Source organism: Macrotis lagotis, chromosome X (assembly GCF_037893015.1).
Source record: "Macrotis lagotis isolate mMagLag1 chromosome X, bilby.v1.9.chrom.fasta, whole genome shotgun sequence".
Lineage (NCBI taxonomy): Eukaryota > Metazoa > Chordata > Mammalia > Peramelemorphia > Peramelidae > Macrotis > Macrotis lagotis.
This window is the reverse complement of record NC_133666.1, coordinates 655,832,616-655,848,107: the sequence shown is the minus strand read 5'-3', so window position 1 is coordinate 655,848,107 and position 15,492 is coordinate 655,832,616. Positions and strand designations below refer to the sequence as shown.

Here is a 15,492-nt window from a genome sequence, read left to right as displayed (position 1 = left end):
GAACTCTTTTACTCCTTTGGTCTCCAGTATAGCTGGATCAAGATCAAACTAGTACCTTAGCTTTACTATAGAAGCATCTAATCTTTTCATAGGGGTTTAGTGGTCTCCTTGTTAAGGTGTGACAAGGGTACAACCACCTCTTTCTGGACCTGGTTATTTGAGATAAGAAGAGTAGAGACCAGGGTGGTTCCAGACATGCTGGACCTATTGTCCCCCCTTTGGAGGGATCCCCATTTGGAGTTTTCTTGGCAAAGACATTGGAGTAGTTTAGCCATTTCCTTCTCCAGGTCATTTTGCAGATGAGGAAACTGAGGCAAACAGAAGAATGTGACTTCACCAGGTTCACACATCTGGGGCCAAATTTGAATTAAGGAAAGTGAGTCTTCCTGACTCTAGGCAGATCACTCTATGCTTTATCCACTGTATCCCCTGAGTCACTTAGCTGCTCATATTGGCAATATTCACCAATAATCAATAAACATTTAGGAAGGACTTTGAGTCAGGTACTGCGCCTATGCACTGGCATACAAAAAGACAGTCCTGCCTCAAGGAGCTCACAGTCTAATGGGGGAAAACAATATGAAAAAGGAAGTTGAAGGGGTTGGGGAGGGGAGGGTGTATGTGGCCAGGGGAATGGTAGAGAAGCCAGAAAAAGTATCTAAACTATTAGTGACCAGGGACCAAAGAAACAAGACAAAGCTCTGAACCATTGGATAAATGACTTCAGAGCCTCCAAAAACCCAGACTCAGAAGTCTACAGAAAGTTAAAGATCACAGAGTGACCCAAGGAGATCTATAGAGTGGATGGTATTGCAGACTCAGGAGCAGCAATTATTGAAATGGATGGATTAAGTAAAAATGTCACTCTATGTCAGAATCTGAACATTAGCATTTAATTCTTGGTAGAAAAAGTCTGATGGGTTCAGGAAGTCTTGTCTCTGCCCTAAAGCAAGTTGTGAATACCCCTCAGCCTAGAAATGAAGGAAGAGATAAGGAAATTAAGGAATTCTTGAAGCACTTGGAACAGGAAGACATAATTCAGAAAATAATTAGTTCACATGATGCCCCTCTGGGTCAGGAAAAAATACAAGCAAATGGAGAATTTATAGTGCCCTCGGGAAATTTAATACTGAGACTAAGTTCATTTTGGAAATGATAAACAGTGAGTGGTGGAATTACAGAACATTAACTACCCAAAATGCAATGATCAGTTGTCCCCAGAAACTACAGAAAGGACAATCATCATTTAAATTCCCAGTGCCTTTGGAGGGAATATTGATTTCCCAACCCGTAATAGAAAAAGATTTTTTAGCTCTAAATTCCCCAAGAGCCCAAAGAGGTACAAAAGTCAGTAGGATTATTTGGTTTCTGGAGAAGTCATCTTCCTTATTTAGGGATGATGTTAGCTTCAGTTTATGAGGTAAAGAGAAAATTAAATTACTTTAAGTGAAGTCCCAAATAATGAGAGGCATTAGAGCAGGTAAGACAGGCTGTACAAACATCATTAATTCCAATCTCATGGGATCCCTTCTTTGGGGTAGAAGTTAAATAGTTATGGAGGAGATTTTTATAGCGTGCTCTCTCTGGACCAAACTGAAAAAGGAGAAGGAGAAGGTGTACATTTTGGTAAGATTTTGATGTAGGAAACTGACTGGCCCACAGACTTATTAGACTATTATGGAATCCTGTCAGTATATCACGCCATTTTAAAAACAGAGGGATTGAGTAAAGCCAAACTGCTGACATTATCCTAGTCTTATATTAATATGGCCCCAAATCAAACCCCCTCATCACCCTCCAATAGGTTGAGACCCCCCCCCCCCAATCCTTGGGTACTAAAGTGACCTATAACCAACAGAGGCAGTGTAGGGAGACCAGGACACATCCCATCCATCTCTTACCAGCCCCATCCTCTGAGATGCTCAGTGGCACCCACTCATCCACACCGGGGTCTGTGTCAGTCAAGCAGAACCCAAGTTCCTTTGTCTCTACAGGTGAATGGGGGTAATTGCAAAGAACACTCGGATTGCCTCAGTGAGTGCTGCACCTTTAATCATAAGATGGAAAAGCTTTGTGTCAGAAGGACAATTTTCCTGCAGTGCCTGGACTGGAAGAAGGTGGGACATGGCTTTGTCTCTGGATGGGTGAGGAGTAAATTCTGGTGGGAGAAGAGGAAGGAGAGAGTATTCTATCTTTGGGTATCAACCTATTCTGGTAGCTTTTGCTGTTAACCTAGAGAGCCAAGTGGGGGACCCAGATTGCTTCTCCTGGTTTCCCTTTATTTTTTAAGATTCTTGATTATTTTAAATAATATTTCATTTCCCATCATACTTAACAATTTTTAACATTTGTATTTTTCTAGGTTTTTAGTTGCAAATTCTATCCCTTCCTTTCTTCTTCCTCTCCTCTCCATCTAAGACAGTAAGCTGATATAGGTTAAATATGTACAAAAAGTTATTGATTATTAATAATGGAGAGACAGCATGGCTGTAATGGCTACAAAGCCAGTACTTTGGGTTCAAATCTTTCTTTTGACACATACTAGCAATGTAAATCACTTGACTTCTCAGTCTTTAAGACAGTGGTGTCAAATTCAGAGAGAAACCAGAGCCATTAAACTAAGAATTCTTATACTGAGAGAGCCATATATTATTCATTTCTATGTTTTATTTTCTCTTATTAAATAATTCCCAATTACATTTTTGGGAAGGGAGACAATTGGGGTTAAGTGACTTGTCCAGGGTCACATAGCTAGTATTTGAAGTAAAATTTGAACTAAAATCCTTCTGATTCTAGAATAGAGCCAGTGCTCTGTTCACTGTGCTATCTAACTGCCTCCCCGATGACATTTTAATTTGGTTCTGCTAGTTTGGGGATATTCCCTTGTTTGACATCTCTGCCCTAGGCCACTGTCTTAAAATTGTCATTTGTGTGAAGGCACTTGACTTCTCTACATTGACAGAAGAAATGGAACCTTTCCTCATCAATGGAAATTGTAGGACCCTCCTCCTCCAATTGATAAAGATGAATAATATTGATCGAGTGCTTTGAAGATTGCAAAACCTTTTTACAAACATCTGATCCTCAGCAGATGAGCTAAGCATTAAGGTCTTAAAATCCCCATATGACAATGGGGGGGGGTGGATTCAACAAGGTTAAGTTAATTGATAGCCCAGGTCAAAACCTGTAAGTTTCAGAAACCAAGTCTCTCCTGACTTCAAGCTCAGTGTCTTTGCCATATCTTTGCACTGAATCAGACCCTTTCTAAACACAAAAGGACCTTCTCCTGAAGACACCTGAGTGATTCAGGCAAGAATACTCCTATTAGTTGATGCTGCTTCCCCCCCTTTGGGAGCTGACCATTTGCTGACAAAGGAGGTGAGGCAGTGGTGTAATGGGTAGAGGGGTCGACCTCAGTATGATGACCATCTCAGTCACATACATTTACGACATTTACCTTCTCCCACTCTCTAACACCATCGGTTGTAGAGATTCATTCTTCATTGAGAGAGGAAGTTCTTTCCCCACTCCCAGTTCTCTACCACCAAAAGTCACAGATTTTTCTCTTATTCCTTGTGTCTTTGCACTCTGAAGATAAACCTTTCCCCTTTCCCCACTGCACCTCCAATTGTTCAGCCATATACCCTCCTCTCAATCTCTTTCACAAATAACATTCATGAAGAGGTGTCCTTTCTCCTTTCCATGGCAAGCCCTCTATATTGATTCCATCCTCTGTACCCTCTAACTTCATTAAGTTTCCTCATTACTTGTGCTGGGGAGTGGAGAAGGAGAGAAACCAATCTCCCCATTTATTCTCTGATGATGCCAGCAAGTCCTTGGCTTGAATATTTTTTTAGGGTTTTTTTTTGCAAGGCAAACGGGGTTAAGTGGCTTGCCCAAGGCCACACGGCTAGGTAATTATTAAGTGTCTGAGACCGGATTTGAACCCAGGTACTCCTGACTCCAGGACCGCTGCTTTATCCACCACGCCACCTAGCCGCCCCTGGTTTGAAAATTTTCAAGTGATGAGGAGCCACTGGAGTTTAATGAATTGGTAAGGTACAATGTCAGATCTGCCCATTAGGATGATCATTGTGGTAACTGAGTGGGTTGGGTGGACTGAAGAGGGGATGAAGCAGAAAGACCATTTAGGAGCTACTGTAAGAGTTCCAGCCAAAGAGGATGACCCCCCTCAGAGTGCTGTGTCAGAGTGTTGGTCATCTTAATGGAAAGAAAAGAACAAGGAAGAGAAGTTGGGAAGGTAGGTATGAAAAGGATGACATTAGATGGGATATATGGGATCAATGAGGAGGAGGTAAGGATGACACCCAAGTTTCAAGCCTGGTTGACTGGGAGAAGAGTGGTTCCCTTTATAGTTATAGGGAAGGTGAGAAGATGGGAGGCTTTTGAGGGAAAGATAATGAATCTTATTTGTGATATGTTAAAGTTTGAGATGCTTCTGATCAGTTCAGCTTGTCCAAATTGGTGATAAAGGGCTGGAACTGAGAAGAAAGTTGAAGGCTGGAATTTAGATCTGGTGATTAGCTTCATAGAGATGATAACTGCATCATATGGAAGCTGATGAACTCACCAAATAAGATAATATAGAGGGAGAAGAGAACAAAGTCTTGGGGGGCACCATCAGTGAGTGGAGGTGACATGGATGAAGATGGAACCAGAGACTGAGAAGGGTCAGACAAGCAAGACCAGAACCAGGAGAGAGCAATGTCTTGAAAACCTTGAGAGAAGAGAGTATAAAGGAGGGTCAAAAAGGATCAAGGAAGAAGAGGATTAAGAAAAGGACATGTGATTTGTAATTAGGAAATCATTGGTAATTTGGGAAAGAGAAGATTTGGTTGAAAAAAAGGGTCAGCTTGCAGAAGACAGTGAGAGGAAAGGAAGGGGATTGGAGATGACCTTCCATAGGAGTTTAGCCACAAAAGGGAGGACAGTTATAAAGTTAACTGAGGGTGAAAGAATCAAGTGAGGGTTTTTTGCTTTTGTTTTTTGTTTTGTTTTTGGCATGAGGGACATGCAGCCATGATTATAGACAGCAGGGAAGCAGTCAGTAGATAGGCAGAAATAAAGTTGGGGGTGATAATGAAGACAATATGTTTGGAGAAGCTGGGAGAGGATGGCATCAATATAGAGGTGCTTGCTATGAAAAAGGAGAAAGGACACCTCTTCATGAGTGTTATTTGTGAAAGAAATTAAGAGGAGGGTGTATGGCTGAACAATTGGAGGCGCAGTGGGGAAAGGGGAAAGGTTTATCTTCAGAGTGCAAAGACACAAGGAATAGGAGGGAAAAAAAGCAATTATTTGAAAAAGCAATGATTCGGTCCTACTTTGGTGCAGCTGGTTATGTATAATTGATTGATATTCTTACCTGGAAACCTCTCATGGTTTCCCCTGAGATCATCTTCTATTTCTCTATCTTGTAGATACATAGCTACTTTCATATTATCTTCCCCTTTAGCACATAAGCTCCTTGAGATTGGGGACTTTTTAAAAATCAGTGTCTGGTCTATAGACATCAATGTTTATTGATTGATTGATTTGCTGGACTGATGTCTTTTAACTGTTTGTTTCTGTGTCTTGCTTATCCTATGTAATGCAATAACCCAGCAAGAACACTGTATATGTTATACTTCTGATTCAACTTTCTTTCATCTATGCCAATTCTCTACACTCTTTTTGGATCCTATGAGACTTTAAATCACTAGTGGATGTGCTGGGTTAAAGGACTGAAGTCATTTTCCTTGCTCAGGACTAAGAGTTGTTTGGGGACCATGATTTGACTGGGATAGTCAAAGTTGGGGATGGAGTGAACATCTAACTTATCTGCTCCTTTAGCCTAATGGGAACCCCTGCCGAAGTCACTCTGAGTGCACCAGCAACTGCTGTGTTACTAACGGCCCTCGTCCCGAGACATTTTGTACCCCAAGAACAATTTTCATGCAGTGTAGACGTTGGAGAAAGGTAAGTTTGAACCTTTGGGGGGGGCTGCTTAGAAACAAGGACAACCCATTTCATTCACTTCAACCCTTCCTCTTTTCAACTTGCTGGAGTGTTTGGGGATTATGGCGGGGGTGAAATTTTAAAAACAGAGGAGGACAAAGCTGGATTTCTATATGGAACAATTCAATTCACATATTCTTTTTTTATTTTTAGGTTTTTGCAAGGCAAACGGGGTTAAGTGGCTTGCCCAAGGCCACACAGCTATGTAATTATTAAGTGTCTGAGGCTGGATTTGAACTCAGGTCCTCCTGACTCCCGGGCCAGTGTTCTATCCACTGTGCCACCTGGCCATCCCTTTTTTATTGTAAATTTTATTTTTTCAATTACATGCAAAGGTAGTTTTCATCATTAATCCAATTGTCAATTTGTGAATTCTACATTTTTCTACCACCCTCCTTTCCCTCCCCCATCATGATGGTGGTGAATAAGCTATAAAAGTTGTACATGCTCAATCATGTTTAATATATTTCCATATTAGTCCTGCTGTGAAAGAGGAATTAGAACTATGGGGGGAAACCATAAGAAATAAAGGAAAAAATTTAAAAAATTTTAAAAGGGAACCATAGGATGCTTTTGCTCTGCATTCAGACTCTATAGGTTTTATCCCTCAGTATGTGTATGGCATTGCCCATAGCAGGTCTCTCAGGATTGCCCTTGACCTCCAAACTGTTGAGAGAAGCTGCCTAATTGATCATCCTTGTTATTGTGAACAATGTTCTTTTGGTTCTGCTCACTTCATTCAGCATCTGTTCATGCAAGTCTATCCATGTTTCTCTAAAGTCTGATCATTCATGATTTCTTTTTTCCTTTTTTTTTTGCAAGGCAGTGAGGTTAAGTGACTTGCCCAAGGTGTCTGAGGCTGGATTTGAACTCAGGTACTCCTGACTCCAGGGTTGGTGCTTTATCCACTGCACCACCTAGCTGCCCCTTGTTCCTGAGTTCTTACAGAACAATAGTACTTCATAACACTCATATACCATAACTTGTTCAGCCTTTCCTGAATTGATGGGCATCCCCTCAATTTCCAATTCTTTGCCACTACAAAAAGAGCAGCTATATAAATATTTTTGACTATATGGGACTTTTCCTGTTTTTCATGCATTCCTTGTATTCTTGTAGGTCGAAGGAAGCATCTGCAGAGACCATGAAGAATGTAAAACTAGATGCTGCCTCAGAAGATATGAAGATGTTGCCCATTGTGTCCCAAGGATAGGAATTTTATCAAAATGTTTACTTTTGGTGGGTTGCCATAACTTATCAATCATTCAATCAGAAATCATTTATTAAGGACCTGTTTTGTGCCAGGTTCCAATGGTAGGCAGTGGTGGTAGGACACGAGATAATCACTACCCTTGTTTGCATTCTATGAGAGAAACTATGTATATGTGAATACAAAACACATTCAAAGTAACTTTGCGGGGCATAGGGGGACTTCTGACAGCTGGGGAGATCTCCACATAGAAGATAGTACTTAAGCTGAGCTTTGAAGGGAACTAGAGATTCTAATAGGTATAGGTAAGGAGGAGATATCTTCCAAGAATGGGGGACAATCCATGCAAAGTCATGGAGATGGGAGATGGAATATTGAAAAAAGCAGACTAAGCAAGCCAGCTTAGCAAATATCCACGAAATTGAACTAACTAGGCTTTCAACTGGTGGGGGTTCCTAGGCACCAGGAAGAGAAAGGAAAAGGACTGTGTTGTGTGGTAACTTGTTAGAGCAGGACCTGCACACCTGAGCTACCCTTCAATTCCCCATGTACACTCTGGTAGTTTGGGATTCTAGTATTTGACGCTATTTCTTCTCTCCTCCAACCCCCACCTATAAGATGGAGGGAAAGGGCAGGTTTCCACTGGTCACCTTCCTGGCCACACCTGCCATAAGGGTGCTGTTGTGTGCAGAATTCCTCTGTCTCTCATAACTGATTTTTCCCCTCTGAAAGGATCAACAAATCAATCAACAAGTATTTATAAAACTATGCTCTGGAAACTGCTAGGCAATGGGGATAAATCCAAAGCTAGAAATGAACATTCCTTGTCTTCTAGAGAGGGAGGCTACCTGTTTCCACAGAGGTAGTAATTATCAGAATAAATACAATGTGATTTTATTGGGGAAGGGAGGCGCTAGCTGCTAGGGAACTCAGGAAAGTTCCCCCACCTAGGAGGAGGTATTGAAGAAAGATCAAAATTCTAAGAGAGGGGATCAGGGTATTTTAGGCATGGAAGACAGCTTGTGCCAAGGTACGGTAATGGGAGGTGGAATAAGGAACAATAAGACAAGTGAGCTGGAACATGTTTCTGAACAAAGATCACAGAGAATGGAAAGGTTGAAGCCAGGTTGAGAAATGTTTTAAACATTTAATTCTGGAGGAAAGAAGGCTCCATTGTAGGACTAGTTTACTGATGGGTTATCCCCACACAGATGGGCTAGGGCTTATCAGTTCTCCCCCTTAAGGCCAGCCCACTCCTGGAACTGGTCTCCAGGCTCGTCCTTAACCGACTCTGTGGATCTTGGATGTTCATGGATATGCCTTCATTTTTGGTGGTGAGAATGAGCTTCCTAGTTTGGAAAAACAGTCCCTCCATCCCAAAGGCTCCTGCCCCATGAAGGAACTAAAATATCCATCTCAATCAATATTGTGTGTTGCCCTTTTGGCCTTGTCCACAGTATGCTCCCCCACATGTGGTGAGTTCCTTGGGAAGTACCATCCTTTTCACCTCCAATTCTGATTTCTGCTCCCTGCTCCTGTTTCAATCTAGAGTATGAGAAGCCCAGTGAATCTGAGTTTAAATCCCAGTTTTGATACTTGTAACTGAAATGGCCTTGGGCAAATCACTTTATCTTTCTGGGTCTCCACTTCCTCTTCTGTAAAATGAGGGGATTGGACCAAATGACCTGTGAAATCTTTTCTTGTTTTAAATCTAGGAGTCCCAGAACCTGGCTCAGGCTCTTGCCAGAACTCTTTCATTTTTCTCCCATTAATCCCTAAGCCTTGGATAGTCTACCAGAATTCTCAAATTTACAACCTGGAAGTAAATTTAGAGTTTATTTAATCCAACCCATACCAGAAAAAGAAAAAAGCATCTCCTTTATGACATATCCCCAAAGTAATCTTCCAATTCTCCTGAGGCAACTCATCCCACCAGTGTTAGGAAGCTTCTTCCCTTGACCTTTCTGGGTCTAAATTGGCTTATGTTCAACTTTCACCCATCTCTGTTGACTCTGCTCTCTGCTCCCAAGCAGAGCAAACAATTTAATTGTTTTTTTCCCATAGGAGAGCCTTTGAAAGACCTGAAGGTAGTTGTCAGCTCTCACTCTTCTACCTAGTTCCTCTCTAAATTTCTGGATTTAAAGTCAGGAAGACCTGGATTTGAATCCAACCTTAGACACTTACTAGCTGTGTAACCCTGGACAAATCACTTAGCCTCTGTTTGCCTCAGTTTTTCATAAAATGGAAATAACAGTATCTAATCCCAGAGCTTTTGTGAGAATTAAGTAAAATAATATTTGTAGGGCACATGATAGATAATTAATGTAAATTCCTTCTCTCTTTTCTTCCTTTACATTCCTCCCTCTTTCCTCTTGCACTCCTTCCTTCCTTCCTTTCTTCTTCCTTCTTTAGGTTTTGAAAGGAAATGATAAATCTTATATAAAAAAAAGACAACAAACATTTGTTATGAACCTAATAAGTGCAGCACAGGAGATATAAAGAAAAACAAAAACATGGTCTGTCTTCCAATGGGAAATCAAATGAGGAATAAGAGTGAGCCCTATTATATCAGTATGTCACTAGGAAGCAATCTCACTCCTATAATTTATTTCCTTTTGCATGATTACATACAATTCAATTTGATAAGAAATATGTATTAATTCTATTGTGTACAGGGTACTGTGCCTTCATTGGAGATGCCCAGACAAAAACAAAACAGTGCCTCCCCTTAAGGAACTTTCTATCTATTGGTGGAAAGACAAAGGAAGTTAGCTGTACACACAAATAAGGAAATACCAAGTAGATTCAGAGTAATATAAAGTAATTTCAAGAAGTAGAGGGTTCTGATAACTGGGACGACTAGCTAAAGCCTTGGGCAGGCAGTGATAGCTAAAAGTGGGCTTTGACAAACGTGGTAAATGATGGCAAAGCACCCTGGGAAATATAGTTTTCTTTTCTTCCTCCCCTCTTAGACCCAGATAAAAATGGAAACAGAAGAGTATACTGTACCAAGAAATATCCAAGAAAAATTGCCAGAGAGGATGAAGATTCTCCCAAAGGAGCAACCAGAGCCATTGCTCACCTCACAGCCAAAGACATCACTCACCACACAGGCAGTGACATCACTCACCACACAGCCAGTGACATCACCCACCATTCAGTCAATGACATCACTCACCACACCGCCAGTGACATCACCCATCATCCAATCCACAGTCAGTGATATCACCCAACCCACAGTCAGTGATATCACCCAACCCACAGTCAGTGACATCACCCAATCCACAGTCGGTGATATCACCCAACCCACAGTCAGTGATATCACCCAACCCACAGTCAGTGATATCACCCAACCCACAGTCAGTGATATCACCCAACCCATAGTCAGTGATATCACCCAACCCATAGTCAATGTTTTTACCAACTCATAATCATTTCATCGACCATCAAACAAAATGTCCCACACAGTAGAATAAAAGCCTCATTGAGTGGACTTTTCTGGAATTGACTGTGAAGCCAAGTAGCTGAAGAACATTTTTCTTCTTCCTGTTCATCCCATCTCATGCATCCAGATGGAAATTCAGACCGGTTTTGTGTCTATTTCACTGTTGTGATCATATTTTTGCTAAACTTGACTCATTCAGATAAAAAAAAAAATTCATCCTCCTTAGTGCTGTTTAAAACATGACATTACCCCCAGCTGAGTGTGTAAAGGAGGTTCTGAGGACATTTGATGTTCCCGGATCATAAGCTAGGATCCCACATTTAGCTTGGTGATCAAAGGAACTATCTAGACAGGTAGACTGAATGGATATTTACTTCATTTTTAACTCTTACAAACAACTGGATAAATTCCATTCTTCCCCTATGACTAAAGGATCCTTCAATTTCTATTATCAGTGTATCTGATGGTAGACAGTGAAATTCTGGGGGCTGCTAGGTGGCGCAGTGGATAGAGTACTGACCCTAGAGTCAGGAGGACCTGAGTTCAAATACGAACTCAGATGCTTAATAATTACCTAGCTGTGTGACCTTGGGCAAGTCATTTAATCCCATTGCCTAGTTAAAAAAAATTACATTCTGGAAGCTCTTTGACTCTCACCAAACCTATAGGCAGAGAAAGAAGTAGTTGAGATGATTTTGACCCCAGTTGAGAGGAATAGTGCATGTACTTTAAGCTCCACAGGGATACATCTTGGTTACAAAAGAAGAAAAGAGGGGTATCATTTTTTTGAAGAAATGCACTGAAGAGACCAGAAGGATGTTCAGAAAAAAATAGATAAAAAACAGACAGATTTGAAAGTAGCATGTTGAATGCTTAAAATGGTTAAGATATAGGTAATAGAAAGTCATGATTTCACAAACAATCCTTTTTTCCTGTTCTGTGTAGATGAAAATGGTAATGATCTTGTTTGATGATATTTTCCAGTTAAATAATTTTTAAAAAATTAATATTAGAAGGAAAGCAGAAAGCTTGAGGTAAATTTTTATATAAGTATCTTTGATAAAGGTCTTGTTCCTCAAATATAGAGAACTAAGTCAATTTTTAAAAATATGTCATTCCTCAGTTGATAAATGGTTCAAATGAGTTTTCAAAGAAATCAAAGCTTTCAATAATGATATAAAAATTCTCTAAATCATTATTGATTAGAGAAAAGCAAATTAAAACAACTCTGGGGGAACCATCTCACACCTATTAGATTGGCTAATAATTATGACAGAAAAAGATAATGATAAATGATGAAAGGAGTATGGGAAAAGTGAGGTACTAATGCATAGTTGATGGAGTTGTAAGCTGATCCAACCATGCTGGAGATAGAGCAATTTGGAACTATGAACAAAAGGAACAAAATTGTGGATACTCTTTGATCCAGAAATACCACTTTCATGTCTATATCCCAAAAAGATTTTTTTCTTTTTTTAGTTTTTGCAAGGCAATGGGGTTAAGTGGCTTGCCCAAGGCCACACAGCTAGGTCATTATTAACTGTCTGAGGTCGGATTTGAACTCAGGTACTCCTGACTCCAAGGCCAGAGCTCTAATCCACTGCGCCACCTAGCTGCCCCTCCCAAAAAAGATTTTTAAAAAGGGAAAATGATCTATTTGTGCAAAAATATTTGTAGCAGTTCTTTTTTGAGGTAGCAAAGAGTTGGAAATTAAGGCGATGCCCATGTGTGATTATAATGGAATACTTATATACTTACACAAACTGATGCAAAGTGAAGTGAGCAGAACCAAGAGAACATGGCACAGCAACAGTGTAAGGCGAAAAACTGTACATAATTTAACTATTCTCCTCAATGGAAAGACCCAAGACAATACCAAAGGTTTATGATGAAAAATGCTATTCACCTCCAGAGAAAGAATTGATGGAGTCTGAACGTAGATCAAGGTGTCTTTCTTTCTTTTCCTTCCTTCCTTTGTTTCTTTTCTTCTTTTCTTTCCTTCTCTCTTTCTCTCTCCCTTTCTCCTTCTTTCTTTTGCTCTCTTCCTTTCTCTCTTCCTTTCTCTTTCCTTTCTTCATCCCTTTTTCTCTCTTTTTTCTTTCTCTTTTTCTTTCTTCCTTTCTTTCTTCTTTTTTTTTACCAAAACTTTTCCACTTTTAGTATTTTTTAATCAGGATTTTTATCATGTAGATTTATTGTCATCTCCTTTTTTGAATACAGACAAGATGCTTACCATATACCAAAGATTACAGGCTGCCACTAAAAGAAAAAACTTTACACATTCACTATACATCTAGGCCGAAAAATTGTCCTGCATGAAAAAAATACTTAGGAAATCATGTCAATAAATGAAAAACACACAAAACATTATTATGTTTAAGAAAAAGATTAAAGTCCTCATAATGTGTCATTGAATCTGAATATTAATTCTCTGTGGTGCTATTTTGACACATTAATTCCTCTTGTATTTATGTGCTCATACTGTGATTTTAATCTACAGTATTCATTAAGGCAAACAAACTAATGCATTTCTGAAGAGGTGTTATTCTTGGACATGGATAATAAGAAAAAGATAAACATGCTAACAATGTCAAAAAGGTTTAAAATTCAGTGTCCAAACAATTCCTAACAATGCTTCTGTAGTCTGTCTTCAAGCTCTAAAACATTATAGAATTTATGCAAAGGCATTAAAGAATTCTAGCTTGGCAAATACACCCAAGCAGGGTATTAAACTATATATACAAAAAGTAAATGATAAATACAGAATTAAAAGAGACCTTCTTTTCTTCTTTATAGCCTTGAAAATTGACAAAACTTTTTGAGGACAGTTCTACAATATTAAACATTAGGTAACCAGAGGTTCTTGGGAAACCTAACTACACAAAGTGATTTAAAATACTCCAATGACTTTTTGTAGTGTTTAATACAATTCAGTTTGTAGTCAAGGGCACAAGACAACATTTAACAAAAATAATCACATCAAGTGAACTAGAAATCAAATGCAAATATATATGAATACAATCTCCAAAATCTTTTAAGTGAACATTAACCATTTATTCAAAGTTATACAAGAATTTGAAGGATAAAGTCTTGTGTGACATAAAACCATTTAACAATAGTTTCATGTCTCAGTTGAGGAGTGGGAGATAAGGTGAAAGAACAAGTTAGTAGGCCTCATTCAGGCAGTCAGAAAATAAAAATAGACTCAACAGCAGCCTTCCACCAGCTTGTTGTCCTCCCTGACTGCCGGCGTGTGTTGCATTAGTAGCGGCATGCTGAGGGCCGATTTTAATGCCATTTGCCTCATTATTAATGTCAAAAACTCCTCCTTGGATTTTTTTCATAAATTTCTTTTGCTGTATTAATAAATGCCTCTTCTACATTGGAAGCAGTCTTAGCAGAAGTTTCCATAAAGATAAGTCCGTGTTCTCGGGCAAAAGCTTCACCTTCTTTTTTTAACTTCTCTTCTGGATTCGAAATCACTTTTATTCCCAAGAAGCATAATGACCATGTTGGAACTGGAACGTTGGCGTGCATCTTCTAACCAAGTTGTCAGGTGGTTGAATGTATCTCTCCTTGTAGTGTCATACACTAGCAAAGCGCCTGCTGCACCTCTGTAAGATGCCCTTGTGATGATGGAACGGCAGGACTCCCGCCCTGCTGTATCCCATATCTGCAGCTTTATCTGCTTTCCATCAATAGTTATCATTGGAGCACCAAATTCTACACCAGTAGCAGGTCACGCACCGGCTGAAACCTCTGTAAACTGTAGCAATGAACATGACGTCCCCACACCGCGTCGCCGATGATGCTGTACTTGAACCCGGCCCCGGCCCCGGCTCCGCCTCCGCCCCCGAGCCGCGCTCCCCGCCCGGGCCCGCTCCGACCTCAGGCGCCGGCGGACCCGCCCAAGCGAGGCGCCGGGAGGCGGCGGAGCCCGACGCGACACCGGCCCGGCCCAGCCCCCGCGACCTCGACCTTCTTTGCTCTTCCTTCCTCTTCTTTCTTGCTTCTGTTTTCTTCTCTTTCTCCCTTTCTTTTTTCTTTCCTTCTTTCTTTTTTTCTTTCTTCTTTCTTCCTTCCTCTTTGATTCTTTGTTTCTTTTTCTTTCATTGGGGTTTTCTTCCACAAATTGACTAATATAAAATATATTATGCATGATTGTATATATATCATATATAATATAGATAGATAGGTAGATAGATATAAAAGCTATAACAGATTGCTTCCAATTTCCCAGAGGGGGAGAGGAAAGAAATAAGGATAGAATTTCAAACTCAAAATATGTTAAAAAATTGTTTTTTACATGTAATTGAGGGGAAAATAAAATCTTATTAAGAATAACATCAATAAAATAGGAGGTAATGTAAAGGTTGAATAGAGGTGATAGGAACATGGGAGGACTGGGACTATTATAGGGAACAGGGACTGGTAAAGAGTATATAATTGATATCTGTGTTTTCTATCATCTCCACAGAAACTGGAGAAGTCCCCAGGGATTTCATAAGGAAATCATATTCAGTGAGACTTAGGGTGTTCAAGGTATTTGGGCTCATGTTTGGGAAGGGGGGGAAACTATGCCTCAGGTTAAGTAATAAGATGGGATTTTGCACGTGGCAATGTAATTTAGCTTTTCCTCATCACCCTTTCCCCTGTTTTCTGGTGATTTGTTTCACTTTGATTTTGTTTATTGTAAAGAAGCTGGGTGACCATTTTTCAGGTACATCATAGAGGAGAGTCTTATTCAAGTCAGAGTGGGGTGAGCAGTCTCTGAAGTCCCTTTCAACTCATTTTCTCTGATTACATGACATGCTTTAGA

The 15,492-nt window shown here is 40.0% G+C and overlaps 1 protein-coding gene and 1 pseudogene across 2 annotated transcripts in view; one reads left to right on the top strand and one right to left on the bottom strand.

Annotated features, from left to right (window-relative positions):
• LRCOL1 (leucine rich colipase like 1) overlaps positions 1 to 14,042 on the top strand; it is a 40,072-nt gene extending 26,030 nt beyond the window's left edge. For both annotated transcript variants that reach the window (XM_074205149.1, XM_074205150.1), the window contains 4 exons: positions 1,995 to 2,117; positions 5,854 to 5,979; positions 7,138 to 7,257; positions 10,201 to 14,042. In XM_074205149.1, coding sequence (XP_074061250.1) covers positions 1,995 to 2,117; positions 5,854 to 5,979; positions 7,138 to 7,257; positions 10,201 to 10,659 — 828 coding nt within the window. In that variant the 3' untranslated portion in view covers positions 10,660 to 14,042. The remainder of the gene's footprint in view (positions 1 to 1,994; positions 2,118 to 5,853; positions 5,980 to 7,137; positions 7,258 to 10,200) is intronic.
• On the bottom strand, positions 13,710 to 14,410 carry LOC141501290 (ras-related protein Rab-2A pseudogene; annotated as a pseudogene).
• Between the last annotated feature and the right edge of the window lie 1,082 nt (positions 14,411 to 15,492).